Source organism: Glycine soja, chromosome 13 (assembly GCF_004193775.1).
Source record: "Glycine soja cultivar W05 chromosome 13, ASM419377v2, whole genome shotgun sequence".
NCBI lineage: Eukaryota > Viridiplantae > Streptophyta > Magnoliopsida > Fabales > Fabaceae > Glycine > Glycine soja.
In genome coordinates this window covers 13,935,200-13,962,881 of record NC_041014.1, presented here as the reverse complement: position 1 = coordinate 13,962,881, position 27,682 = coordinate 13,935,200, and the positions used below count along the sequence as shown (strand labels likewise).

Genomic DNA, 27,682 nt, shown 5'->3' with positions numbered 1-27,682 from the left:
AATCATAAGATTTTGAGTTAGAGTGTGGTGTCAGGTTTCCGATATAAGTCAATACTTACGATATATTAATATCCGCAATAACAATAAACAATTACATTTAAATTTAAATAATTATATATATTTATTTATTTATTATTTTACTTCAGTCTTTTTATCTTCCATCTTCTTAATAGTGTAAATTATTGGATGAGAATTGCATTCCATTCCTATTAAATTCCTGCATTTAAATTCAAAAGAGAAAAATAAGAGGATATGCACCCGGGCAGTGGAGCTATCTGAAACGCGGGGGAAGAAAGAGGGCAACGCAGATGAAACGAAGGCAGAAAAACAAAATTGTGATAAAAGTTCGATAAAATTAGGGTTAGGGTTTTTCTACGCATCGAACACAGTCACTCAAATTCGACTCAAATTCGACTCAAATTCCCCAAATTGGAGAAACCACACATCACTTCCCTGCTAGGTTTTCCCAACTCTCAAACTCCTTCGAATCAATTTTGAGTTTTCTTCTCAATTTTCGATGTGCATCTGTGAAATTTCGAACTGGGGAACTTTTGTGAGAATGACTGTTCTTTAAACTCTCGCTGTTTCCGCCCCCAAAATTTAATTTTTTCATCTGGGGTTTTGAAATTGTGCTATGTTTGCAGTGCTCATGTGTATTGGTTGTGTTGATAGGTGATAAGGCATTTGCATTTGTGCATTGTGGTTGTGTGTGCATATTGGTTGTGTTGGTAGGTGATAAGGCAATTGAATTTGTGCATCGTGTGTGTCTGCATTGGATGTGTTGATAGGTGATGCAACATTTGAATTTGCTCATTGTGTGTGTTGTTGGTATGGTTTTAGCTTAACAGGGATTAAAACCGTAACACTTGTGGTTTCAAACCCAGGGATAGAAAGAAGGGGTGGCATCAAGAGACTCAAAGCAATGGAAATGATGGGAGAATAAATAGTTGAGTGGAAATGAGTAGGTTGTCTTTCAGGCCTCGACCACTTGACATTCACAAGAAGCTCCCCATTGTCAAGTCCATCAAGGACTTTGATGATGATGAGGCACCGGCTTCTACTACCCGGAATTCACAATTGTTACGTGCTGTTCCTGAGATTGAAAATGAGGTATGGAGTCGTCCTGGTGTTTTGTCACTGCACCATGTTTTCCCGTTATCCTGTTTGTTAACTTTTTGGTGTATGCCACTATGTTGACTTATTTAAATCTGGGCACCTATGGATTATTTGTATCAGTGTTCTTCTAGTTTCCAGCTACATGCTAGATTGTACGTAGCATCAAGGCAATGACTGTTGCACTATATCTCACTAGCTCTTTCTTTTGTACAAATAGGAAATATCTTCACCTTGCTAACCTGCATGATTTGTTATTTAATTTACCGAGTCATGATTACATCAATAACATCTATGAGAATTTAGTTTAAATATATTGCAGATTAGAAGCCTTGATAGCTGAAATTTCTAATATTTAGAAACTGATCATGGATGTTGCTCCTCTATTAAAAACTGATACCGGGAAAGGATCCGGTTGATAATGTCTTTGGTGGAGAAATATTATTGCTTTTATCAGTAATTTCTTATTATTTTTAGGTACCTCAAACTCCCAGCAAGAAATTGGCTTCTGAAATACCTACTCCTCAGTTTGTTGTTGTGGATACATATGAAAGGGACTATTCTTGCACTTTCTCTCAACCGACTTCCTATTTGCGGGCAAGAGGAGGTACTGCCACTTGATAGATCATTTAGTTATACTAGAAATAACTTTGGAAGGTTCTCTTATAAATTACAATTCTTGTACTGAAAGTTCTTTCATTTATTGCAGCTCGAGCTGAGATTGGCGAGTTTGTTGAGTATGACTTAGATAATGAAGATGAGGATTGGCTTTTTGAGTTTAATGAAGAGAGGAACATTTTGACACCTGAAATGTAACTTTTTGTACTAAATTCTGGCTTTATTCGTTTAATTTTTTTTTTTGTGGTTCCTAGAGGTTGGTTTCAGTTTAATGATTTTCATCTTTATATATTGTTTGAATTGTGGAGTTTTAGACATTGAAGGATAGAATAGAGAGAAGAAAGGCTTTGTATAATATTCTATTCTGTTATGTAATGAAATGTGTTGCAGTATGTTGATGTGTTTGATATGTCTATAAAACTTAAGCACTATCCTTTATATATACTAATCACAGTTCTAACTATTAAAAAATCATATCATGATAAGATAAGGAAATCTTGTAACTAATCCTCAGAGATAATGGAAAAATAGGAAAACTAAAGCTAGAGGATAATTTGGGATATGATAGGATAATTTCATATATGCTAATATCCCCCTCAAGCTAAAGCTTATTTAGCTTGTAAAAATTAAATTCTTTCTTTTAAATAATATTGGCTCCACCAAAAAAGACTTGTAAGAAAGCTTTGAGACGCGGAAGACTTTAGAGAGATTAGGGTCAAACTGCGATTGGTAAAAAAGCTGGCCCAAACCACACCTGGGCCTAAAAGCCAAGATTAGATCACCTAGGACCAAAGAATGGCCAGGCCAAAGAGATTCTTTGGGACTACCAGGCTGAATCTCTGGGATTACCAAGGAGCCAATGATGATTAGTGGGATTGCCACAGGGCAAAAACACATTTAACATAGACTAGTCTCCTTCCTGCTTTCTCTTCAAAATTAGAATCAGATGTCGTAGAAGAGAATTTGATAACCAAAGTAGAGTACCTGTTGTTGTAGACAAACCAATGCCAAACTAGGGCAAACCAAAACCGAAAAATAGATGATGGAGAGAAAAAATAAGCCCTAAAAATAAAGGTTAGGGCAAGAACAATTCAAAAAGTGAGAGCAACTACCAAACAAGAGCAATGTAGAAAGTGCAGCCGCTAGACAACCATACAAGTGGGGGAAACTAGACAAGCATAGCTGCCAAACAACCAAACGATATAACAAACCAATTACAGTCACCAAACAACTAAAAAACTTCGTACCCCATTGCCCAGAGGCTCTTCGCTATGCGAAGGTATGGGGGAGGGATGTTGTACGCAGCCTTACCCTTGCATATGCAAAGAGGCTGTTTCCGGATTCGAACCCATGACCAACAAGTCACCAAGGCACAACTTTACCGCTGCACCAGGGCTCGCCCTCACAGTCACCAAACAACTATGAATAGAAATTGGGACAAGCATCCAAACAAGAGGATCCTCCAAATGTGATCAAAAGCAAAATAGGGAGAGCTGGACAGCGACTAGAAATAGTAAGACGATGTTGACCAATTTTTTAGAGGATCAAAGATAACCATTCAGAAAGAGGAGAGAGAAAATGATGAAACAAGAGGTGAAAAGGGCTAGGCATAGCCTACCAAAAGCTAAAGAGAGCAAAAAGACACTCCGAATTTCAAGATGCTCAACTGTGAGTATACTCTGTAACTCAGTTAGTAAGGCTTGTAAGAGAGCAGTTCTAAACTGACTCTTAGTTAGGGTACAGCTGTCAGTAAGACAGCTCAGTATAAATACATCTGTTGTAACTCCAAGCTCATCAAGTGAAATGAAATCAGATTTAGTTTCTCTCTGAATTCAACATGGTATTCAGAGCTTGAACGGTCCTTCCGTGGCCGATTCTAATTCAATTCCTCCTCCACCTTCTTCTTCATCCTCCGCTGTTATTCCCCTTCTGCCTCTCATTCTGTCTTCTTGCATGCTACTTCTGAGAAGCTCAATGATCAGAACTTCCTATCGTGGCAACAACTAGTTGAGCCGGTGATTAAGGCTCATCAACTTCAGCATTTCCTTGTTGCTTTGAAGATTCCTCTGCTGTTTGTGAGTGAGGACATTGCACTGCTGGTGTAGTGAATCCAGCATACACTGCGTGGGAACTTCAAGATTCGATGCTTCTTTCTTGGATCCAATCTACTTTGTTGAGTTCGATTCTTGCTCATGTTCTAGGAAGCATTCATGCTTTCCATGTTTGGGAGAAAATCCATGATCATTTTCAGAAATTCACTTGAGCTAAAGCACATTAACTTTGAATGGAGCTCAAGTCTACAACTCTTGATACAAAGTCTATGTCCAAGTTCTTGCTTTGCATCAAAGCCCTAATTGATGCCCTTGCTTCTCGGAGGCTTGCCACAAGAATATGGATCAGTAATCTCTGTTATAGAAACTAGGTTTGAACCGCTTCCAATCGAAGAAGTTGAAGCTCTTCTTCTAGCTCACGATATGTGATTGGAGAACTTTTGAAATAAATCCGCATCACAACTCAATTTCAGGTCCCATGAATGCCTTTTTCTTGGTTATTCCCCTTGTCACAAAGGCTATAGATGTCTATCACCTACTGGAAAGCTCTCCATCTGTAAAGATGTTATTAATAATGAGTTAAGATTTCCCTATCACGAACTTTTTTCATACTCACCTGCGGTTTCCACCAATCCCCTGTCCACTTCTACAAATTTACCCACTTCCATCGTACCTATTATACCTCCTTCACCTATACGCATACCACCCACAAACACACAAACATCACTGACCCAGTTCCAAATACTCAGTTATCTCAGTCACAGTCTTCTTCATCTGAGTCTCCACGTCAGTCTTCAGTTCTCAGTCCTTGTCCCCTCTAGTTTCTCAACAGCCTTCACCTGCTTCTTTCAGTCTAGCACCTGTCTCTACTAATTCGGAACATGTCCTTGTTAGTCCTGAAATATCTAATTCTGAGTCACATTTATCTGTTCCTGTTCAGTCTTCTCAGTCAGCTTCATCATCATCCATTATTCCGCAAAATATACACCCAATGCAAACCATGTCGAAATCTGGTCTTCCACAAAAAATGCATTCATGCATCTCTTTTTCTTACTCACTGTGAGCCAAAATCTGTCAATCAAGCTCTCAATGATTCCAATTGGTTGGAGGCAGTGAAACATTAATATACAGTTTTGTGAAAAGTAATACCTGGACTCTTGTTCCACTTCCCCCTAACAGAAAAGTTATAGGCTGTAAATGGGTTTTCAGAATCAAGGAAAATGGTGATGGCACTATCAATAAATATAAAGCAAGGCTTGTTGCTAAGGGGTTTCATCAACTCCCTGGTTTTGACTTTACGAAACCTTTTTCTCTAGTCATTAATCCAGTGACAATTCGTTTTATTCTCACACTTGCTCTTACCAATGGTTGGACTTTACATCAACTTAATGTATTCTTGAATGGGATGCTTGAAGAAACTGAAACTGCTTCCCACTTATTCTTCACTTGTGGCAAAATTATGCCTATATGGTGGGAATTCCTATCTTGGATAAAGGAAGAAAAGGTGTTTCACTGCAGACCTTTGGACAATTTTCTCCAGCACTTCTCCTCAGCAGCTTCAAAGGATGCTAACATAAGAAGGACAATGTGGTGGATAGCAGTTACAAGCTCAATTTGGAGGCTCAGAAATGATATAATTTTCCAGAATCAAACCTTTGATATCACTAGACTGACAGATAGCACTCTGTTTCTCTTATGGACCTGGCTGAGGGGTTGGGAAAGGAATTTCCAGATTCCTTATTATAGTTGGTCTTCAAATATGTCTATAGCTTTTAGTTAAAGTTTCTGTTAGTAGGGATTTCATTTGTGTAGGGTGTTGTATCTCCTGAATTATCAGGACCCTTTTCTGTACTATGTAGTACCTCTGGTACTTGATTCTATATATAATATATTATCTTCGCCTTTCAAAAAAAAAAAAAACATGCAGCAACCACCAGGCTTTGAGTCTTAGTCTTTTAGTTCATCACTGGTTTGCATGCTCAATAAAGCTCTCTATGGCCTTAAACAGTCTTCCAGGCAGTCGTTTGACAAACTTCAGAGTACACTTCTTCAGTTTGGGTTCAAGGCTAGCAAGTGTGACCCCTCTTTGTTTTTTAGTCCTCTACTGCAGTTGTATATCCTCTTGCCTATGTATATGACCTAATTGTCACTGGCAGCTCTGCTGTTCTTATTCAGCAGCTTATTAACAGGCTCAATTCCAGCTTACAAACAACTTATATAAAGACTTACATATAAGTACTTATTCAAAAAGTGCTTAATTAAACTGTTTTTCCAAATGCACCCTTAGAAATTTGAATCAAAATAGCATTATGTTGAAGAAAAGAAAAAACACAATTTTGATCGTGGTTGTATAGTTTTAGACATTCAAAATAATGATTGTTATTGTTTAAACGTGGCTCTGTTTAACTCTGAGTTTGGCCCAACATATGACCTACTTGAAAGCCTTGTGTTACACAAACAAGTTTTTTTTTTTCCTGATTGGTTTGTGTGTCTTTTATTTAATTGTGTTTTTGGTTGTCACTTTTCATATCATCCTGTACTGTTAATGTAAGATCTGCATCATATATGCTGCTGTGTTTTTCTTCCAGTTTTCATTTAATTTATTTGGTGGATAGGTTTGAGAGTCTTCTTTTCAAGTTGGAGGTATTGGATCATAAAGCTCGTGAAAGAGCTGGACTTATAACACCTACACTTGGTTCACCAATTCCTGTGCAACTACGGCTTGATACTGCTATTGAGGTCAAACTTTTTAGTGTCTTCTCCTGTTCATAATCCATCTCGAATAATTTTTTTTCTTTTGTGTTGTTGGTCTAGTTGTTAGGTCGATTAAATAAAACCTAACTTTCAAAGACCATTAATATCTGTGTGAAATGATGGATGGAATTGATTTACTTTATTTTCTAAGTTGTATAGATTATAAGCTGCACACAATCTATCCCCAACCCATTAATAAAACTGAGATTTATTTTTGGTTTCTCTTTAGTTCTATGCCGTGTTTGTTTCAATTGAACTTTTGAATTTTGATTGCTGGTATGCAAAGAGATTGGACTTGTTTGTTGCATATTTTTCTCTGTTTCAGCCACTTTTTCCTTTGAGTGGTTTTTATATTTGGCACACACTCATACAAAAGCTGAATTGGCTTGAAGTGTTAAGGGCTATGTTGGAAATCCGTCTTAATTATAACTAGCCCTAGCCTGCCTTGTGACCTCTTTGGTCTGCTTCATTGCAGCATTCAGTACCTTCATTGTGTTGGGTGTGATAGTATGTGTATAGTCCCACATTGCCTAGAGATATGGTCAAAGTAGTACTTATAAGGCTTGGACAGTCCTCACCTTACTAGTCAGTGTTGTGGGGTTGAATTACACCGGAAGCCTCAATTCTAAGATGATTTCAGAGTCTATCCTAGACTTGCTATTGGGCTACCTGCATTGTCCATACTCTAGGCCCATGGTGTTGGGCCTTGTGTTGGAAGGCCACCTTAATTGTCGCTGTCCTTAGTCCACCTTAGTCATGTCCTCTTTAGTCTTGTTGGAATTACACACATTGTATGGGTAGTTGTTCCACACATTGCATGGATACTTATTCCAATAAAGAATAGTTATTAATGTACCTAGTTAGTCACATATTCATGTATCTAGGAATTCACATGCATGTACATAGGTACTAGAAATTCATTAATATTCTTGTAAATTTCACATTGTATTTACTCCCTAAGTCTATATAAATATAGATCAGCTGAGTGGGTTAAACACTCAAGCATTTCACAACCTCTAGTCTCTTCAATATGGTATCTAGAGTCACCTTGTTTGTTCTTTAAAGGTTTCTGCATCTGGTCAGCAGAACCTAAAGTCCCGTCTTTGTCCCATTGTCCAAACAACAACCTCAATATCCAAAAGTCCCCTCACCAAAAATAGGAGGAAATTCAGTTGACAGTATCGAAACTTTTGCCATGATATCTAATTGAGGGGGACGAGGTGGTCATGGAAACCGAGGAGGACGAGCTGGAAGAGGAGGTCGCCCTCAATGTTCTTACTGTAAGAGAGTGGGCCACACACAAGACACTTGTTATTCTATTCACGGATTCCCCAAAAAATCGGTGAATATTTCAAAGTCTGAAACATTTGAGATACAGTTTTCGAAGGCTGACTATGAAGAGTATCTCCAGCTAAAAGCTGCCAAGGAATCTCTAACATCACCTACTATAAGTGGTCATAACTCCACTGCCTGCATTTCCCAATCTGGTAATAATCAAAGTCCATGGATAATTGATTTAGGTGCTTCTGATCACATTGCTGGTAATAGTTCTTTATTTTCATCCCTCTCTCCTCTTAAAATTCCTCATTTCATTACTTTAGCCGATGGTTCTAGAGTTGCGGCAACGGGAATTGGCCATGTATCACCCACTTCTTCTTTGTCTTTAAACTCTGTTTTGTTCATACCTGGTTGTCCTTTCAATATAATATCTCTTAGTCAGCTTACTCATTCTCATAATTGTTCAGTAACATTTGATGCTAACTCCTTTGTCATACAGGAACGTGGTACGGGTCGGACGATTGACGTAGGACATGAATCTCATGGTCTTTACTACCTCAAGCCTAATCTTTCTTGGGTTTGCAATGCTGCCACATCACCAAAGCTCCTTCATGAACGTTTGGGACACCCACATTTATCTAAATTAAAAATAATGATTCCGAGTCTTGAAAAAATAAAGGACCTATTTTGTGAGTCATGTCAACTAGGAAAGCATGTCCGTCTTCTTTTAGGCATGTTGAAAGTCGTGTTGATTCCCCTTTTTTGGTTATTCAATTTGATATATGGGGTCCTAATTGTGTTTCGTCTATGGGTTGTAGATATTTCGTTACTTTCATTGATGAATTTTCTCGATGCACTTGGGTTTTCTTAATGAAAGAACGATCTGAGATTTTTTCCATTCTCACTTCTTTTGTTAATGAAATTAAAACTCAGTTTGGTAAGACAATTAAGATCCTTAGGAGTGATAATGCGAAAGAATACTTTTCTTCTGCTATTTCTTCTTTTTTGTCAGCGCAGGGCATTCTCTATCAATCCTCTTGTCCTCATATTCTTCAACAGAATGACATTGCCAAAAGGAAGAATAGGCATCTTGTTGAGACTGCTCGAACATTATTACTTCATGCCAATGTACCTGTCCGGCATTGGGGTGATGCAGTTTTGACAGCCTGTTTTTTGATAAATCGGATGCCTTCTTCCTCTATTAAAAATAAAATATCACATTCCATTTTGTTTCCTAAAGAATCGTTGTTTCATGTTGATCCACATATTTTTGGATGTACCTGTTTTGTTCATAACTTGTCTCCAGGTCTTGATAAGTTTGCTGCTCGAGCCATCAAATGTGTTTTCCTTGGATATTCCAAGTTACAGAAAGGTTACTGATGTTACTCTCCTGTTCACAATCATTATTATATCTCTGCAGATGTAACTTTTTTTGAAGAAAAATCATACTTTGCTTTCTCCATGGTTGAGTCCAATACTCTTCAAGAAGTTTTTCGTATTCCCTATCTTGGTCCATCACCTTCTTTGCAAGAATCAGAGTCAACTATAGATTCTATCATAGATATTCCTGACAATCTTCCACTTGAGCAGACTCAAAGATCACCCATCGTATATTGATGTCGTCCTCGAATTCCTGACGTAGAACTTGAAGGTAATGAAAGACCAGTTGAATCATGTCCTACTCCAGCAGACAACCCGACCATGGACCTACCTGAAGAGAATCTTGACTTGCCCATTGCTCTTAGGAAAGGTACTCGGTCTACATGTAATCCTTATCCTATTTATAACTTCTTAAGTTATCATCGTCTTTCTTCATACCAATCTTTTGTTTCCTCTTTATCTTTTGTTTCTCTTCCTAAAAATCTTTGTGAAGCACTTGATCATCCGGGATGGCGACAAGCCATGATTGTTGAAATGTAGGCTTTGGAGCATAATGGTACTTGGGAGCTGGTTCCTCTTCCCCCAGGCAAGAAACTTGTTGGTTATCGATGGGTATATGCTATAAAAGTTAGGGCCAATGGACAAATTGATCGTCTCAAACCTCGATTGGTAGCCAAAGGTTATACCCAAGTTTATGGCCTTGATTATAGAGATACTTTCTCCCCTGTGGCTAAAATTACTTCTGTTCGACTCTTTCTTGCCATAGCTGCCATCTGTCATTGGCCACTGTATCAGTTGGATATTAAAAATGCATTCCTACATGAGGAATTAGAAGAGGAGATTTATATGGAGCAACCACCGGGATTTGTTGCTCAGGGAGTCTAGCTTGGTTTGCAAAACTTCGGAGGTCTCTTTATGGACTCAAACAATCCCCACGAGCTTGGTTTGGAAAATTCAGCTCAGTTGTTCAGGCTTTTGGGATGAAACGAAGTGAAGCAGACCATTTAGTTTTTTATTGTCATACCTCATCGAGTAGATGTGTTTACTTGGTGGTCTATGTAGATGATATAGTCATCACAGGAAATGACCAAGAAAAAATTGCTCAACTGAAGGAACATTTATTTAGTCATTTTCAGACTAAGGATTTGGGAAAACTTAAATATTTTCTTGGAATTGAAGTTGCTCAGTCAAAAGATGGGATTATCATCTCACAAAGGAAGTATGCGTTAGACATACTTAAAAAAACTGGTATGTCAGATTGTAGACCAATTGATAGTTCCATGGATCCAAATCAAAAATTGCTATCCAATCAGGGGGAGCTTTATTATGATCCTGAAAGATATTGGAGATTGGTTGGGAAGCTTATCTACCTCACTATTACAAGGCCAGATATTTCCTTTGCAGTTGGAGTGGTAAGTCAATTCATGTAGTCTCCTCATAATGATCATTGGGATGCAGTAATTCGAATTTTGAGATACATTAAAAGGACCCCAGGACAAGGACTACTCTATGAAGACAAAGGAAACACCCAAATAGTTGGATTTTGTGATGCAGATTGGGCAGGATCACCCATTGATAGGCGTTCCACTTCAAGATATTGTGTGTCTGTTGGAGGAAATCTTGTCTCATGGAAGAGTAAGAAGCAAAATGTTGTTGCAAGGTCTAGTGCAGAGGCTGAATATAGAGCTATGGCTGTAGCCACTTGTGAGTTCATTTGGATTAAACAACTTCTTCTAGAATTGAAGTTTAGAAATACTCAACAAATGAAGCTATGTTGTGATAATCAGGAAGCCCTACATATAGCTTCTAATCCAGTATTCCATGAGAGAACTAAACATATTGTCATTTTGTCCGGGAGAAAGTCCTTTCTAAGAAAGTTATTACTGAATTCGTTAGTTCTAATGATTAACTAGCAGACATCTTTACCAAATCTCTAAGGGGACCAAGAATTCAAAATATTTGTTCCAAGCTTGGAGCATTTGACTTGTATGCTCCAACTTGAGGGGGAGTGTTGGAATTACACACATTGTATGGATAGTTGTTCCACACATTGCATGGGTACTTTTTCCAATAAAGAATAGATATTAATGTACCTAGTTAGTCACATATTCGTGTATCTAGGAATTCACATGCATGTACATAGGTACTAGAACTTCATTAATATTCTTGTAAATTTCACATTGTATTTACTCCCTAAGTCTATGTAAATATAGATTAGCTGAGTGGGTTAAGCACTCAAGCATTTCATAACCTCTAGTCTCTTCAATAAGTCTTTTCTTCATTTCAGCCTCCAACACCTTGTTTGTGTTGGGTGTAATGGGGTATGTTTAGTCCCACATCACCTAAAGATATGACCTAATTAGTACTTATATAGCTTGGGCAATCCTCACCTTAGATGTTGGTTTGATTGAGTTAGACTTTAACCTCAAGTTCTAAGAGGCTAGAACCACCTCTTGATTCTGAAATACATTTAATTAAGAAGCATGGTTGTGGCAATGGTCTAACTTGACCTCTTGTTGAAGGGGCTTTGGTGCCTTGTCAAGAACCAACTCTTTTATGCTGTTATGTTGAGGTCCAGCTGACTTTATCTTAAACAGTTTTTAACCTGTGCATGAAATGAATATGTAGTATTGAGAAAAAAGCTCACGTGAAAATTGACTATATTCTTCTTGCAAGATGACTATACACTGATTTTCAAACCTAAAGTCTCAACATTCATGTAAAGACAAATCATGGATAATTCTTGTTATTCAATTGTTTTCTCTTTAGGGATCTAAGTACAAAATTGAACATCTTATGCCAATGATGTAGTTTTTGAAGGTTAATTTGATTTGTTTGTAGATATCTGTTTGTACAGTTTTCTTGTTAGATGAAACCACATTCAATTTAATAGTCTTTTTTGAGCTAATTGTAATGATGCCAATGAATTACTGGTTTTCTCCAAAGAGTTCCATATTTAGGTTATTATCTATTAATTTGTTGTTCTTGATATGTAGGAGCATCTTTCAAATTTCAGAATGCATTTGGTATCATTGTTCTGCAATGCAATATTACTTTGCATATGTGGTGTATATTATTATTGTTTGGCTTATCAAAAGTTATCTCCTCCTTTAAATGTTAGGCCTTACAAGCACAGGGCTTCAAATATTCAATTATCCAGTCTGTATATGATTATTGGAAAGAGAAGGTATGAAATCAGCTCCAATATTATCACTTATGAGGGACATGTCTCCTTTGTTTATCTATGTAACTTTCATGTTATCTAAATTATAATTAGTAATTTTCTATTTTTTATTAGCCAGTATTACTATAAATATGATACCTTTTTCCTCTTTTACATGTTTTTGGGGGGCAGCGAGAACGATGGCAAAAGCCGGTTTTGCGACGTTTGCAGGTTAGACTTGAGAACATTACAATTAATATATTAATTATCACTGATATGCTGCTGTATATTTATTTTGAGCTAAATATATGTGATTTGATATTTATCGATTCTATGATTCAATTTAATGATAATACCTTGGACTGGTTTGTTTAGAGATGTATAATTTTCTGTTTTGGCTTTTCTTCTAGTATTCATAATTAGTCATGATATGATATCAAATTTGTTAAGAGATTATAATTACATCTTTTAGACCGTTTTCTTTACTAGTTTATTTATGTATTATTTTTGTTATGTTATTACATGTTTGGTTTAACTCATTTTGGAGTTTGCTAGTTTCTTGAAAGAACTTTTGGAAAAAATGATTATTTCCCTGAAAATAGTCTATACCAAGCATTCAGTTGGTGATTTTGCAGATAGCAAATTTTCAAATTCTTTTAGGACCATTGTTTCTGGCATGATTTAACTGCTCATACTTAACATAATTTTCTGCATTCTGGATTCATTCTTTTCAAAATCTTCCTGTAATTTAATTTGATGCTAGCTATTGTACTCCATTTTTGTCTTTATTATTTTTGACTTGGAGGGGGGGTTGCTATATAGCTATACTTGTTTGCCTAAAGTAGTATGAGGGACAAGCTCATTATGAAGAATTTTGACAAGATGAATTGCATTTTGCATACAGCCGCCTCCACCGGTTAACGACACCAACCCGTATAATGTCTTTCGGCCAAGGGAGAAGGCCCACAGACTTCACACAAGACGGGTAGGTGGAAAACTTGGCTCATGTTTTCATTGTACCTCAGTTTTGGGTAAATGCTTTTTCCTCAAAGGCATGACTTTATTGAAAACTTCACATGGTTTTTGGTTGACTAAGCCCTTACATTTTTCTCTTCAGATGCAAAGGAGAGAAAACAATGTGCAGTCATTTGAAAAGCTTCGCCAGGTCAGCTCCTCTAATTGATTCTGGTTCTTAGACATCTGTTGTATAAGAGAGTAGTATTTTACTCCCTAAGTATTTTTTACTTAGTTTTTGTATCTCTTGTAATTAGAGGTTAGTTAACTGTTTCTCACAGTTAACTAACTCAGGTTAGGTTAGTTTTCTCTTAGATAGTTGTAAGTACAACTTTCAACCATAGTTGTCAACACCGGCATAGCGGAGCGGAGCGGTCGATCCCAAAAATGGGATAGCGGATAGCGGGATGACCGCTATTCTAATGTTTTTTATATATGTTAAATAATTAATAATATATATATATAAGTTCAAAAAACAGAAAAATAACTCAAAACATAGTTAATTAAACAAAAGTTTTTTTTTTGGAAGGCAAAATTAGATATATATTAATATATGCAAAAACAGTACAAGTGGTACTGGATATAGGAAATACAAGGCACCAGTGGTGCTGCCCTCCAAAAAGCACAAGCTACCCCACCTAAAAAAGTTACCCCATACAGGTTTAACCAAAGGAATCCGAGATGTTGGAAGACCAATGGTTAAAACTGATGTTGTAACCTTTTTGTCTAGCCTTTAACCAAGACCATATTGAGAACATAGCATCTTCCATGACCTTCTGTGGCTCGAAAGGTTTGTTCTGGAAAATGAGGAAGTTCCTATGCTTCCATATAGTACTTGTCAATGCAACCCACCATCCATAGCAAGTACTGTGATTTCTCACAGCTCCAAAACCATCACAAAACTGAAGAAAATGGTCCACTGGAGAGACTGCTAGAGGTCCCTTAGCCTGAATCCAGCTCATGGACTCCCACCAAAGCCCTACTATCTTCTTGCAGTTGAAAAATAAATGCCCCACCTCCTCTTGCACATCACCACATAAAGGACAAGTAGTATCCTGAATATTCACCCCTCTCCTTGAGAGATTAGCTCTCGTGGGGAGTCTTCCTCTTAAAAGCTTCCAAGTGAAAACATAAAGTAGAAAAATTTAATGAAAATGATAAAATACCCTCCAAAACAAATTAAATAATTATGCTTAGAGGAACTGAGTTTGTAGCACTTGCACCAACTATTACATATAAGTTTTTAGTTTTCCTACTAAATAATATATAAGAAAAAATAATGTACTTAAATATAAATTATTTTATTTTATGTTATTTAAAATATTTTTTATTTATTTTTATTTTTAATGATTTTTTTATTTATGATATCAAATTTTAATGATTTTTTTAAAATAATTATATTTTTTATTTGAGATTAATAAAATTAAATAACATTAATTATTTTTTTATAAATGTATACTCGTCTTATTTTTCAAAACATTTTTACTCAAGTCATATGACAATTAAGCTTACAATAGATTTTATTTTATTTTTGCTTAATAGCTTGCAGTAGATGTTACCTAACTAAAATTAATCTTTTTTGCTGGTAGGTACACTTCCCCCTACTCTCTCCTATGTTTTTTTTCTCTTTCTCCTCTTAAAGCTAAAATTAATTTTTTTGCTTGCGTGGACACTTCCCCCCTACTCTCTCCTATGCTTTTTTCTCTTTCTCCTTTTAAAGCTTCTCTAGAAAGTTCCAAAACCTCCCACCAGGTCCACCATCTCTCCCCATAATCGGCAACCTCCACCACCTCAAGCGCCCTCTCCATCGCACCTTCAGAGCCCTCTCTGACAAGTACGACCACGTCATCTCCCTATGGTTCGGCTCCCGCCTTGTCGTCGTCGTCTCCTCCCAAACACTATTCCAAGAATGCTTCACCAAAAACGACGTCGTCCTCGCCAACCGCCCCCGCTTCCTCTCCGGAAAACACATCTTCTACACTATGGCGAGCGCTGGCGCGTGAGGGGAAGGAGGACGGAGGGTGGAGGAGGAAAAGGTGGAGGCTTCGAAGTAGCGGCGCGAAAAACCGTTCCAGAAACCGCGCCACTCTGCCCCGCGCTACCGCGATAGCGGCCGCTCCAGCCGCGAAACGAAACCGCTCCGCTACAGAGGTGTCCGTCGCGGATGGGGGCCACTCCGCTCTGCTCCGCCGCTATTGACAACTATGCTTTCAACAACTTTATCATTCTGTTATGCAACAGCCTAACAGCTTTATCATTCTGATATGCAACTGCCTATATGTACTGCTTCATTCCCCAATCTATGGTTGGGTTGAATCCTCATCAATACAGAAACACTTTCCTCTTTCTCTCTTCTCCCTAAATTTCTTTATGGTATCAAAGAGCTCGGTTAGATCCTTGCTTCTGAAAATGGCTTCCGCAAACAACAATTCTTCTCTGCCTCCTCCTCTGCTGCCTGTTCCAATGCTGGCGCCGCGCTCCCTTGTCTTTTTCTCGCACGTTGTAATGGCGAAACTCACGGATTTCAATTGCCTTCTATGGCGTTCTCAGGTCTAACCTGTAATCATTGGGCATGGTCTTCTCGATTACATTCTCGCTTCGCAAATTCCGTAGAAATTTCTCTCCATTGAAGATTGTGACAACAACATTGTTAGCGCTGCCTATCGTTTCTGGAAGTAACAAGATCAATTGACCCTCTCTTGGCTTCAATTGACTATTTCAGAAGCAGTTCTTCCTCGCATCATCAATTGTGCAACCTCGTGGCATCTATGGGATCGATTGCACGAGCACTTTCAATCCATTGCGCGTGTGAAGAAGAAGCAATTGCATGGTGAGTTTCATTCTTCTTCTCATGAAAATCATTTGATTACCGCTTATTTGTTGCTCATTCAATCCCTAATTGACTCACTTGCATCAATTGGAGACTCGATTTCGATGAGCGCTCACATCGACCTGATTCTTGATGGTTTGCCTGATGATTATCACACCATTTGTACTATTCTAAACAATTCGCATGATCCTCCAAGTCTGGACGATGTCACTTCTATGTAGTATTCGAGGAATCTAGCATTGAAAAGTCTTGCAAGAAGAATTTGCACTGGTTGAATCTTACTGAGGGTTCGACTTCTAATTCTGCTTCTGAAGCTCAGGTTCATCTAACTTAGGGTAACACACACTCCTCCTCAAACTATGATTCTGTGTAGGTAATCAAGGGAGGGGTGATGGTGGCTGTTCGTACGGTCAAGGTGGTCGTGGTGGAGCTCGTGGGAGAGGGTGTGGCAGATTTGCTGATGTTCAGTGTCAGATTTGTTGCAAATTTGGGCACGAAGCCTTTCATTGCTGGTACAGAAATGATACAAGCTGCTCCTCCAATCCCTCTCAACCAAATTCCCAACCCAATTCCCAAACCAATTACCAATCCAATTACCCTAAACAGAATCCCAATTCACCCTATCCTTACTCACCTTATCCCTTTTACTGATACTTCCCTTTCATGTTACCATTTGGCTTCCCACCTCCACCCCAAGATCACTCTCCTAAACCCAATTCTAACCCATCTCCTCAAGTCAATGTAGCCAATGCTTCCAGCACCTCATCAAACAGATGGTATCCAGATTCTGGAGCATCTCACCATGTCACCAATGTCTCCCAAAACATTCAGCAAGTCGCTCCTTTTGAGGGTCCAGACCAAATTACCATTGGTAATGGTCAAGGGCTTCCAATTGATTCCTCAGGTTATTCAAAATTTGCTTCCCCTCTTAATCCCAATGTTTCTCTTCGTCTTACAAATTTGCTCTATGTTCCCTCTATTACCAAAAATCTTCTAAGTGAGTCAGTTTTGTAAAGATAATTCAGTGTTTTTTGAATTTCACTCTAGTTTCTGTCTTGTCAAATCTCAGGCTTCTAAAGAGGTGCTTCTACATGGCAAAGTTGGTGAAAATTGGCCTCTACCATTTTTCAAATTTGCTCCAGCCTTTGCAGAAGCCTGCTGCTTGTGTTTCCAAGTCTTCTGTTAATACTGTTGTTTCTAATTCTGTCAATGTAGCTTCCACATCTAGTGATTCCTACTTTGTTTGGCACTCTAGGTTAGGTCACTCTAGCCTAGAGGTTTTGAATAATATACTCAAATTGTGTAATCTTCTTCAATCAATAAAAATGAGAAAGAATTCTGCTCCTTTTGCTGTCTTGGTAAATCACACAGATTACCATCTTCTCCTTCCACTACTGTTTATGATGCACCTTTTGACTTAGTGTACACTGATCTTTGGGGCCCAGCTCCCTTTGTTTCTGAAAATGGTTTTAGTTAATATGCTACATTTGTGGATGCTCATACTAGATTCATATGGCTGTATTTGTTGAAAGCCAAGCCTGAAACTATTTCTGTTTTTAAACAATTTCAACAACTTGTACACACTCAATTTGGTAAGTCTATTAAATCTGTCCAGTCTGATTGGGGAGGGGAATATAGACCATTTTCCAAGTACCTTGCTGATCAAGGTATTGTCCATAGACGCATATGTCCCCACACCCATCATCAAAATGGGATGGTTGAAAGAAAACACCGTCATTGAAATGATTCTCACTATTCTGTCTCAAGCTCATTTGCCTGTCTTCTTGGGATTATGCTGTGGTCTCTAGTGTTTATCTAATCAATAGACTCCCCAATCCAGTGCTGAATGGTGACATCCCTTATCAGAAACTGTTTAGCAAAATTCCAGATTATAAGTTTCTAAAATTTTTTAGGCTGCTCTTGCTTCGCCCTAAAAAAACCTATAAATTTGAACCTAGATCTCAGGAATGCATTTTTCTGGGCTATTCTGTCACAAAGCAATCTGTTGTGGCCAGGTCCAGTACTGATGCAGAGTACAGGAGTTTAGCCTTGGCAACAGCTGAAGTAACATGTATTCAGTCCCTGCTGACTGAACTCAAAGTTCCTCATGCTCCACCAGTTATTTTCTGTGATAATATGAGTACTGTTTCCCTTGCTCATAACCCTGTTCTACACTCTCGCACCAAACATATTGAGCTGGATTACAGAAACACTTTCCTCTCTCTCTCTCTCCTCCCTAAATCTCTTTATGTTGGAGTTAGTGAAATTGAGCTTGGATCTTCTTCTCTTTTGAGGGTCTGGTGTTCAGTGCAAGATAATGGTTTTATGAACTTGTGGTTTACCCTTGTGCAATGAATTGTTATTTCAAAGAATGGGAGTGTTAAAAGTTTTCAAAGGATTAGTAGAGGCATTTCCCCCTAATTATTGTTTCTGAGAATATTGAGTTTCTTGAAATACATCTGACCAATTTCATGTGGTTCTAATATCTGTGTTTTGATGTGATACAATTGTGTATATATGTTGGGTGTAAATAGTATTTCCTCACTTGAAAATTTAGCAAAACCATCTTTACATTGTCATGATCTTTAATCTGACAGTATCTTTTGTCATTCCTTTCAAGAGCACAACTTTTTTATAAAAAGAATTGATTTAAAAGTCATCATTTTGAAAATGATCAGGTTTGGGGTTGTAAGTAGGATTGTTGTCATTGTAGTACAACACAATAATAAGATAGCGGAGCTTAGGACTGATCATAATTTAACCTAAGAGAGTGAACAATGCAAGTGATATATATTCCATAATTTAGTGCATGGATTGTGTGCTGGAAATGTTTGAAAGGAAACATAGTATCTGGTTAACAAAAGTTCTCATCTTAATGACGTGTTATATATCATGGATTTTCTTTTGCTTACTTGCTTTAAATAAAAGCCATTTGGCGGATAGGACAACTTGCAGCTACATTATTGAAACTGTATAATCTGGTATTGAAAGTAATCACAAATTCACTTCAAAAGAAATAATTTGGTAAACAGAAACGCAAGTTTGAAGATTTGTGGATGAATTCCATGTTCATGGCACTTTTCCTAGAGGAAGTAATGCATCTTTTGTGGCTCTTATCCCTAAGATAACCCAACCACAGTCCCTAAATGATTATAGGCCCATATCTCTCATTGGTTGCATGTATAAAATCATGGCTAAGCTTCTAGCAAACAGGTTGAGGGTAGTGCTACCAGATCTAATAGATGAAAGGCAGTCAGCCTTCATAAAGAATAGGCATATCCTTCATGGAATTCTCATTCTCAATGAGGTGGTGGATGAAGCTATTTGGAGGAAGAAGCCTGCTATGATGTTTAAAGTGGATTTTGAAAAAGCCTATGATTCGGTATCTTGGTCTTTTTTGGATTATATGTTGATGAGATTAGGCTTCTGCCTTAAATGGAGAAAATGGATTTCTACTTGTCTCCAAACAGCTACAATTTCAGTCCTAGTAAATGGGAGCCCCACAAAGGAGTTTGTTCCTTCTAGAGGATTGAGGCAAGGGGATCCTCTAGCCCCTTTGCTCTTCAACATAGTGGCTGAGGGTCTTACTGGAATGATGAGGGAGGCTCTGAACAGAGATCTGTACATAAGTTTCTTGGTTGGGAAGCAAAAAGTGCCTACAAATATTCTGCAATATGCAGATGACACAGTTTTTATTGGTGAGGCCTCTTGGGAGAATGCTGTAGTCCTGAAGTCAATGCTGAGAGGATTTGAAATGGCATCGGGTTTGAAGATCAATTTTGCCAAAAGCCAGATTGGTGTTGTGGGGGTACAGGCCAGTTGGATTCAGGAAGTAGCAGATTTTTTGAACTGTAGACACATGGATTTTCCTTTTCATTATCTTGGTATGCCTATTGGTATTAAATCATCAAGCAGGGTTGTATGGGAGCCTATGATATCTAAGTTTGAAGCTAAGCTCTCCAAGTGGAACCAGAAGAATTTATCAATGGGTGGTAGGGTTACCTTGATAAAGTCTGTTTTGAATGCTCTCCCTATTTATCTCCTATCTTTTTTCAAGATCCCCCAAAGAGTGGTTGATAAGCTGGTATCTCTCCAAAGGAATTTCATGTGGGGGGGAAACCATCAGCTCAAGAGAATCCCTTGGGTAAAATGGGAAGTGGTCTGTCTTCCAAAGAGTGAAGGGGGTTTGGGGATAAAGGACCTGGCCAAATTCAATGCAGCATTGAGGGGGAGATGGATTTTGGATCTAGCTGCTAACCACAACCAGTTTTGGGCCAGAGTTCTCATCTCCAAATATGGAGGTTGGGTAGACCTGCAGAGTGGCAGAGATAAAGCTTGGCATTCCCATTGGTGGAAGGACCTTAGAAGACTCTATAATCAGCCTGAATTCCACAGTTTTTTTTTTATCAGCAAAGATAGTGTAGTATTATATATGAAATTGAGTACCAGAGGTACCGATACATAGAGACCAGTAGGATGGTTCCCAAGGGCAGACTAGGGCAGTCTCGAAGGGAACCAAAACTGGAAAGAGAAATACATGTAAGAAGACCCTAAAACTCTATCCTTATCTAACAGCAAAAACCTCTGTGAGGTTAGATGACCAATGATTAAAATTAGTTACAAAATCCTTCTCATAGTTTCTTAACCATGTCCAAAACAGAAATGTGGCATCCTCCATCAGTTTGTTTCCATTGAAAATCCCATTTGAGAAAATAATGTTATTTCTCATCTGCCATACTGACCATGTGAGTGCCACCCACCAAACCTTCCACCTACTAATACAAATACCTTTCACCCCATCAATCATATGTTGGGCAAAATGTTGCCTTTGGTGCTTTGGAAAAACAGTGGAGATGTTCACCCAAGATGTGGTTTCCCACCAGAGAGGCAAGATTTTGCTGCATTGGAAGAAAAGATGAGGTGTATCTTCCGCTGTGCTTCTGCAGAAAGGGCAAGTTTGGTCCTGGATTTCCACCTGCCGCCTATTTAAGTTTGCTTTAGTGGGCAATCTGTCTCGAAGTAACCTCCAAACGAAAACTGCAGCTTTGGCCCGCAACTTCCATAATTGCTCAAAATCTGCAACATCTGCCCCCTGCACTACAACTCCCCTTAGCATGTCATAATCAGATTTTGCTGAGTATTGGCCAGAGGGTTCTGGTTTCCAAACCCAGTCATCCCTGCAGTTCAGCTGGACCCTCACTCCTGTCATCTCATTAATGAAATTGTCAGCCATAGATACCTCACAATCGAATAAGTGTCGCCTCCACTGGAAATCCCATTCCCAGCCAGTAACTTTGTGATCTCCCATTTGCTGAATAAGGAAATTCTGTTGACAAGAAATAAGGTAGAGCCTTGGGTATTTAGCTGCCAATGCTGTCCCACCACAAGTCCACTTGTCCTCCCAAAATTTAATTCGATCACCGCATCCCAACTTCCACTCCAAGCCGTTGTGAAAAACCAGCTCTTGTTGTGGGTGATGGAGTGCCAATTTCGGATCCCTCCACCAAAAAGAATCGATAGAACCTCTAGATTCTTCATCTAAGCTCCTCCAACCTCCATACTTTGATTCCAGCACTTTAGCCCAAAGATCTTTGTGGTTTTGGAATAAGCTCCATTTCCATTTGCCCAACAAAGCAAGGTTAAAGCTGTTGACATCCTTGATTCCTAGCCCCCCTCTTTCTTTTGGGAGGCATACCGTCTCCCATTTGACCCATGAAATCTTAGATTGGTCATGGCTGCCTCCCCAAAGGAATCTTCTCTGGATACCCTGAAGTCTTTTTATCACCTTTGTAGGAACCCTGAAAAAAGAAAGAAAATAAATGGGAATAGATGTTAGGACGGATTGAATGAGTGCCACTCTCCCCCCAAATGATATGTGTCTCTGCTTCCACCTAGCTAATTTCCTCTCACATTTCCTAAGAATAGGATCCCACAACTGACACCTTCTCGGATTATCCCCAATAGGGATTCCCAAGTAGACAAAAGGAATGGACAGCAGCCTGCAATTCAGAATATCAGCTGCATTTTGCTTCCACAGCTCCGGCACAGCTATTGCTCCAAAGCTACTTTTTGCAAAATTAATTTTGAGGCCTGATACGAGCTCAAAAGTCCTCAAAATTGATTTGATTGCAAAAATATTCTCCATAGTCGCCTCCCCAAAAAATATGGTGTCATCCGCGTATTGTAGCAAGCTAATGATCACGTTGTGGCTTCCCACTGAATACCCTCTGAAAATATTTTTCTCCACCGCTTGTCTCATTAGACCATTCAGACCCTCCGCAACTATGTTATAAAGGAGTGGCGCTAGAGGATCGCCTTGTCTGAGGCCTTTTTGAGGCCTGAATTCAGCAGAGGGGCTTCCGTTCACCAAGACCGAAACTGATGCAGACGACAAACATCCTTCAATCCATTGGATCCATTTAGGGCAGAAATCCATCTTCCTCATCATGTATTTCAGAAATTCCCATGACACCGAGTCATAAGCCTTCTCATAGTCAACCTTGAACACTATGCAAGACTTCTTACTTCTCTTAGCCTCCTCTATGACTTCATTGGCAATAATAACGCTGTGCAACAAGTGCCTGCCACTTATAAAGGCAGATTGCCGTTCATCTATAATGGAAGGCAAAACTTTCTTCAATCGATTTGCCAATATTTTACTGACTATCTTGTAGACACAACCAATTAGGGAAATAGGTCTGTAGTCATGCAGGGTTTGCGGATCAGAACCCTTGGGAATCAATGCAATGAAAGAGGCATTGCTTCCTTTTGGAAAATGACCATTAACAAAGAATTCATCCAAGAATCGCAGGATATCAGGCTTGATTGTGGGCCAAAACTCCTTGATAAACTTGAAGTTGAAACCATCAGGGCCTGGGCTTTTGTCGCTCCCACAGCCCCAAACAGCCTCCTTAACTTCATCCTCCCAAAACCTCTCAATCAGCAAATCATTCTGCTGTTGGCTAACTGACTGAAATGGAGTTCCATCTAGTACTGGTCTGTGGAAATCAGACTCCTGGAATTTATTTAAAAAGAACACTCTTACTTCCTCCTTCACCTTTTGGGGATCTTCAACCCATACTCCGTCAATCGAGATCCCTTTCATTAAATTATTTCTTCGATTTGCATTCATCAGTAGGTGGAAGTATCTTGAGTTACAATCTCCTTCTTTAAGCTACCTTGCCCTGGATTTTTGCCTCAACAAAGACTCATGAGAAAGGGCAGCTGTCCACAATTGTTGCTGCAACTGCCTTCTTACATTAGCCTCTTGGGGGGATAAAAATCTGTCAATTGTCTGCTCTTCCAATCTGTTTAGCTCCCCCTGAATCTGCTTGTAAGAGCAGACAATTGACAGATAAAAATCTGATGGAAGGTTGGGTGTGGGGACAAAATTAAATTTTGGCAAGATTCTTGGCTGAGTGAGGGCTGTAACCTTCAGCAGAAGTATAATCAACTCTATATAATCAGCAGACAGCAGAATCTCACAATTTCTAAGATGGGAAAATTTTCTCAGAATGCATGGAGCTGGGAGTTCAAGTGGAGAAGGAGATTATTTGATTATGAGTACGCGATGGCTGTTGATTTCATGGATGAAATTTCTGATATCTCTATCCAGAATCAGGTCCAGGATAATATGATTTGGAAAGCTGATCCTAGTGGTGTCTATTCCACTAAGTCAGCCTATAGGCTCCTGATGCCCTCCATCAGTCCTGCTCCTACCAGGAGGAATTTTCAGATCCTTTGGCATTTGAAAATCCCCCCAAGAGCTGCGGTTTTCTCTTGGAGGTTGTTTTTGGATAGACTCCCCACTAGGGGAAATTTGTCCAGAAGAAACATCCCTATTCAGGATATTATGTGCCCTCTTTGTGGCTGTCAGCATGAGGAGACTGGGCACCTTTTCTTCCACTGCAAAATGACTAAGGGGCTGTGGTGGGAATGAGATGGATCCGGGCTATAGGAGCTCTTCCAGCTGATCCGGCTAGCCATTTTATCCAATTCTGCGATGGATTTGCTGCAAGGAGTAATCACAGTAGGAGGGGCATGTGGTGGATTGCTTTATCTATTACAATTTGGCAGCATAGGAACTCTCTCCTGTTTCAAGGCACTCCTTTTGAACCGCAAAAAGTTTTGGAGGATGCTTTATTCTTAGTTTGGTCTTGGATAAAAGTTGGAGACAAAGGTTTCAATACATCATTTAACCACTGGTCTACCAATCTTGTGGAGGCTCTTGGTTAAATGGTATCTGTATTGGTGTCCTTTGTGGTGGGCTATGTTGGGGATGTTGTTATTTCTGTTTTTGGAAGGTGGCACCTTCGTGCCTTGTAATTGTTACCTTCAGTACCTCTGGTACTGTTTAGTATATTAATAATACTCTTAATTTTGCCTTCCAAAAAAAAAGAAACGCAAGTTTGAATAGAGTAAAGAATGGGATACTACTCTTGGTAAATGGCAGTACTATTCTTTATATAATTGTCAGTTATAATAAAAAATGATTTAATTTTATTCATTTTTGTTTTTAAGTATAGTGTTGTAAAAGATATTCATAATTCATATTGTCTGTCTGAAGAAATATATGGCTAAAGGATTTCCTTCTCTTTCAATTGGAGTGTTTCTGATGCAATATATATTACCTGAAAACTTATTTAAAGCTTTCACCATAAACAGGTCAGGCGCAACCTTGACCAAGCTAAGAGCTTGTTGGAAGCATTGATCAAGGTTTGACTTTCAAGTTATCTCTTGAGTGTTTTACCCTATATATCCTTTTGTTTTCATACTTATTATGTTGATATACGATCATAACCAGAGGGAAGAGAAAAAAAGAGAAGTAATGGATAGTGAAGTTACGTTGCAGAGGATGCAAATGAAGTACAAGGTACACGTATTCTTTTGTATATTAATTGTGTTGAATCTGTTGACAATTAAGAGCTGATCCTTAGTGTTAATTCCTGTTTTTGCTTGAAATCTTGACTGAATTGCTTGTCTTTGGTTATGAGTAAGAATACAAAACCTTTTCACATATATTTGAGACCTATTGAACATAGGGAAAAGTATGAGAATTCTCCCTTTCTTGTATATGCACTTATTTTAGGATCTGCTAATCAGAGTTGTAATAAGCAATCTCCATGCTCTAGTTCTTAGTTGTTCAGTGAGAAGGGTGAAAAAAGATAAAAGTAGAGAATTTGTACCAAACTGTGCTACTTAGATGCACCTCACTGGATCAATTTTATCTTCCATTTATTGGTGTTGTGGACTTTGTTTGGCTTGGCTATAAAATGCATTCTGAAGTAGTTTTTTGAACCTATGAACTAATGTATAATTCTCTATATCAGCATGAAACTGAGTTTTTGGAAGACAACATTGCACTCTCTGGATTTACTCCCTTCACTTCCAAGTTTGTTTCCAGTGAAGAGGAATATTTCGATTCAGATGATGTCATGACAAACCGTCTTCTCCGCACACGTTCTACTGCTTTACAGTCTTTCCCTTCTCATGAAACCAACATTCCCATGGTTCCTGCCGCTAGCACAAAGCAAGAGTTTAGGAGGAGATATGTCCCACATGGATGGCCTCATAAACTGGTACATATGTCTTTGTTTATATCTGACTTTGTTTGGATAAACTTCTCTTCAAGAGAAAAAAATAGGAAGGTAAAAATTCACGGAGTTTCTCTCATAAGTTAGAATCAACTTATGCACCCTAGTTTTTGAAGAAGTTAGATGAGAAGAATTTCTACAATGGATAAGTACATACTACATCAGTTAATTTTAGCTTATGGAAGAAGTTCAATTCATTTTAGCCTTTTATTTTCTTTATATCTATCCATCTATCTATTCATAGAGAATCAGAGATAGATTAAGATAGAGAGAAGTATATTAGGCGAGCACATAGGAACTAGGAAGAGATCCATTCTTGACTGTATAATCATAAATGAATGGTCAAAGATTAGATTATATGTAATCAACACATTTTTTACTATTCATATATGGTTTCACGGTCAAGATTAACACATTTCATTTTTTTTAATTGTCCGCTTCATGTTCCATCTATTTTTTTGTTATCTCAGTTCAATATGGTTGATGAGTTGTTATGTGAAATGGGGTTATGCAGGATCCACTTGAGCCAGTTTTATTGTTCACCAAACCTCTACTTCCAGATAAGTTGGCCATGGCAGGCATTATGCCACCTGATTCAATCACACCAAATGGAAGGGTGTCACCACCGCCGTATAGATATCGTGGAAGAATGGGTAGAGGTGGCCGTATAATATTTGACCGATGGAATCCACTTATGCAAACACCAATTGATTGTGGTAATTCTTATTATATGCCACCAAAACCACGACCTTCAACATGTAACTAATTTGTTTGTGCAATCTGGTGCTAAATTGGTATCTATCCTGTTGATTAGAATTTAATTGATAATCTAATCATTAGGAAGGTACAATGTTGCAAAGGGAGCTTGTAAACATGATTTAGGCCTGTTAAGTTTTTTTCTATTCTTTTCTAGGTACAAGGCCATTCAAGTATTTTTTATTGGGGCAGTAAAAGCTTGATGCATTTTATATTGATATATTTTCGAGTTTCCTCTGCCTTAGCTCATGCAATGGGTTTTCACTTTTTCTGTAGAAAATAAATAAAATAAAGTTTCTTCGAAAGAACCAAAATAACACGTTTCACAACAAATTCCCATAAGAACATGGTCTAAATTTACGCATGGTGATATCTTTTTGAGGGGTCATTTTCATTTTTGATGCTTGCAGAGATCTAAGTTACATTAAATGACCATTTGGTTGAGGGTGCACGGCCCTGTTTGACTTGTAACCTACAGGGTTGGAATTTTTTATGCAATATTTTTTAGAGGCTTTTCAACTTGTATACATTTCTTTAATTTTCCCGAAATATACTGATGCAGTGCTCAATCTTAATCTAGTAGATTTTATTGAAGTTATGATAAATTGATTTTCAAATATTTTATGTAATGAGATGTTGAATCTTAAGGGTAAGGAGATAAGGTAATGAAAAATTGAGTGAATAACATGAAAATCTAAATAAGAACTTAATTTGTGGTGTTGGTAAGGATTCGGTGAGTGTATAAAATAAAATGCACACAGAAATAAGGAACAAAATCCAATTTTTCTATTGGGTTTTACTAAGGTTAAGGTTTTACAATTTTGAAATACTTTGCAGTATTTTATAATAACTTTACAAGTTACAGTTTCAAAATTTCAATAAAAGTTACATATATCCTAAATCTCCGAAGTTACAACAATTTTGATTTAATAGATGGATGTAACTTTCTTGTAAGATTATTGAAAGAACTTGGAGTTGTATTTGGTACGTACAAATTGGTGTAGTTTAGGATTATTGGATTAGTATCCTAAAAAAAGGATTTTTGGATTAGTATTTATAACAATTTCGTAATACACCTTTGTCTGAATTTAATAAAGATTTGGGTGGAGAGAGAGATAGAAAAACAAATAGA

At 38.1% G+C, this 27,682-nt stretch overlaps 1 protein-coding gene across 1 annotated transcript; it reads left to right on the top strand.

Annotated features, from left to right (window-relative positions):
* The first annotated feature begins 202 nt into the window (after positions 1-202).
* On the top strand, positions 203-26,782 carry LOC114382039 (enhancer of polycomb homolog 2-like). Its single transcript, XM_028341270.1, has 13 exons — positions 203-319; positions 885-1,110; positions 1,591-1,720; positions 1,823-1,925; positions 6,398-6,521; positions 12,316-12,381; positions 12,550-12,588; positions 13,262-13,342; positions 13,475-13,522; positions 24,866-24,916; positions 25,005-25,073; positions 25,531-25,779; positions 26,309-26,782. The coding sequence occupies exons 2-13, from the start codon at positions 958-960 to the stop codon at positions 26,558-26,560; spliced, it is 1,365 nt and encodes a 454-aa protein (XP_028197071.1). The 5' UTR covers positions 203-319; positions 885-957; the 3' UTR covers positions 26,561-26,782.
* Positions 26,783-27,682: the final 900 nt, after the last annotated feature.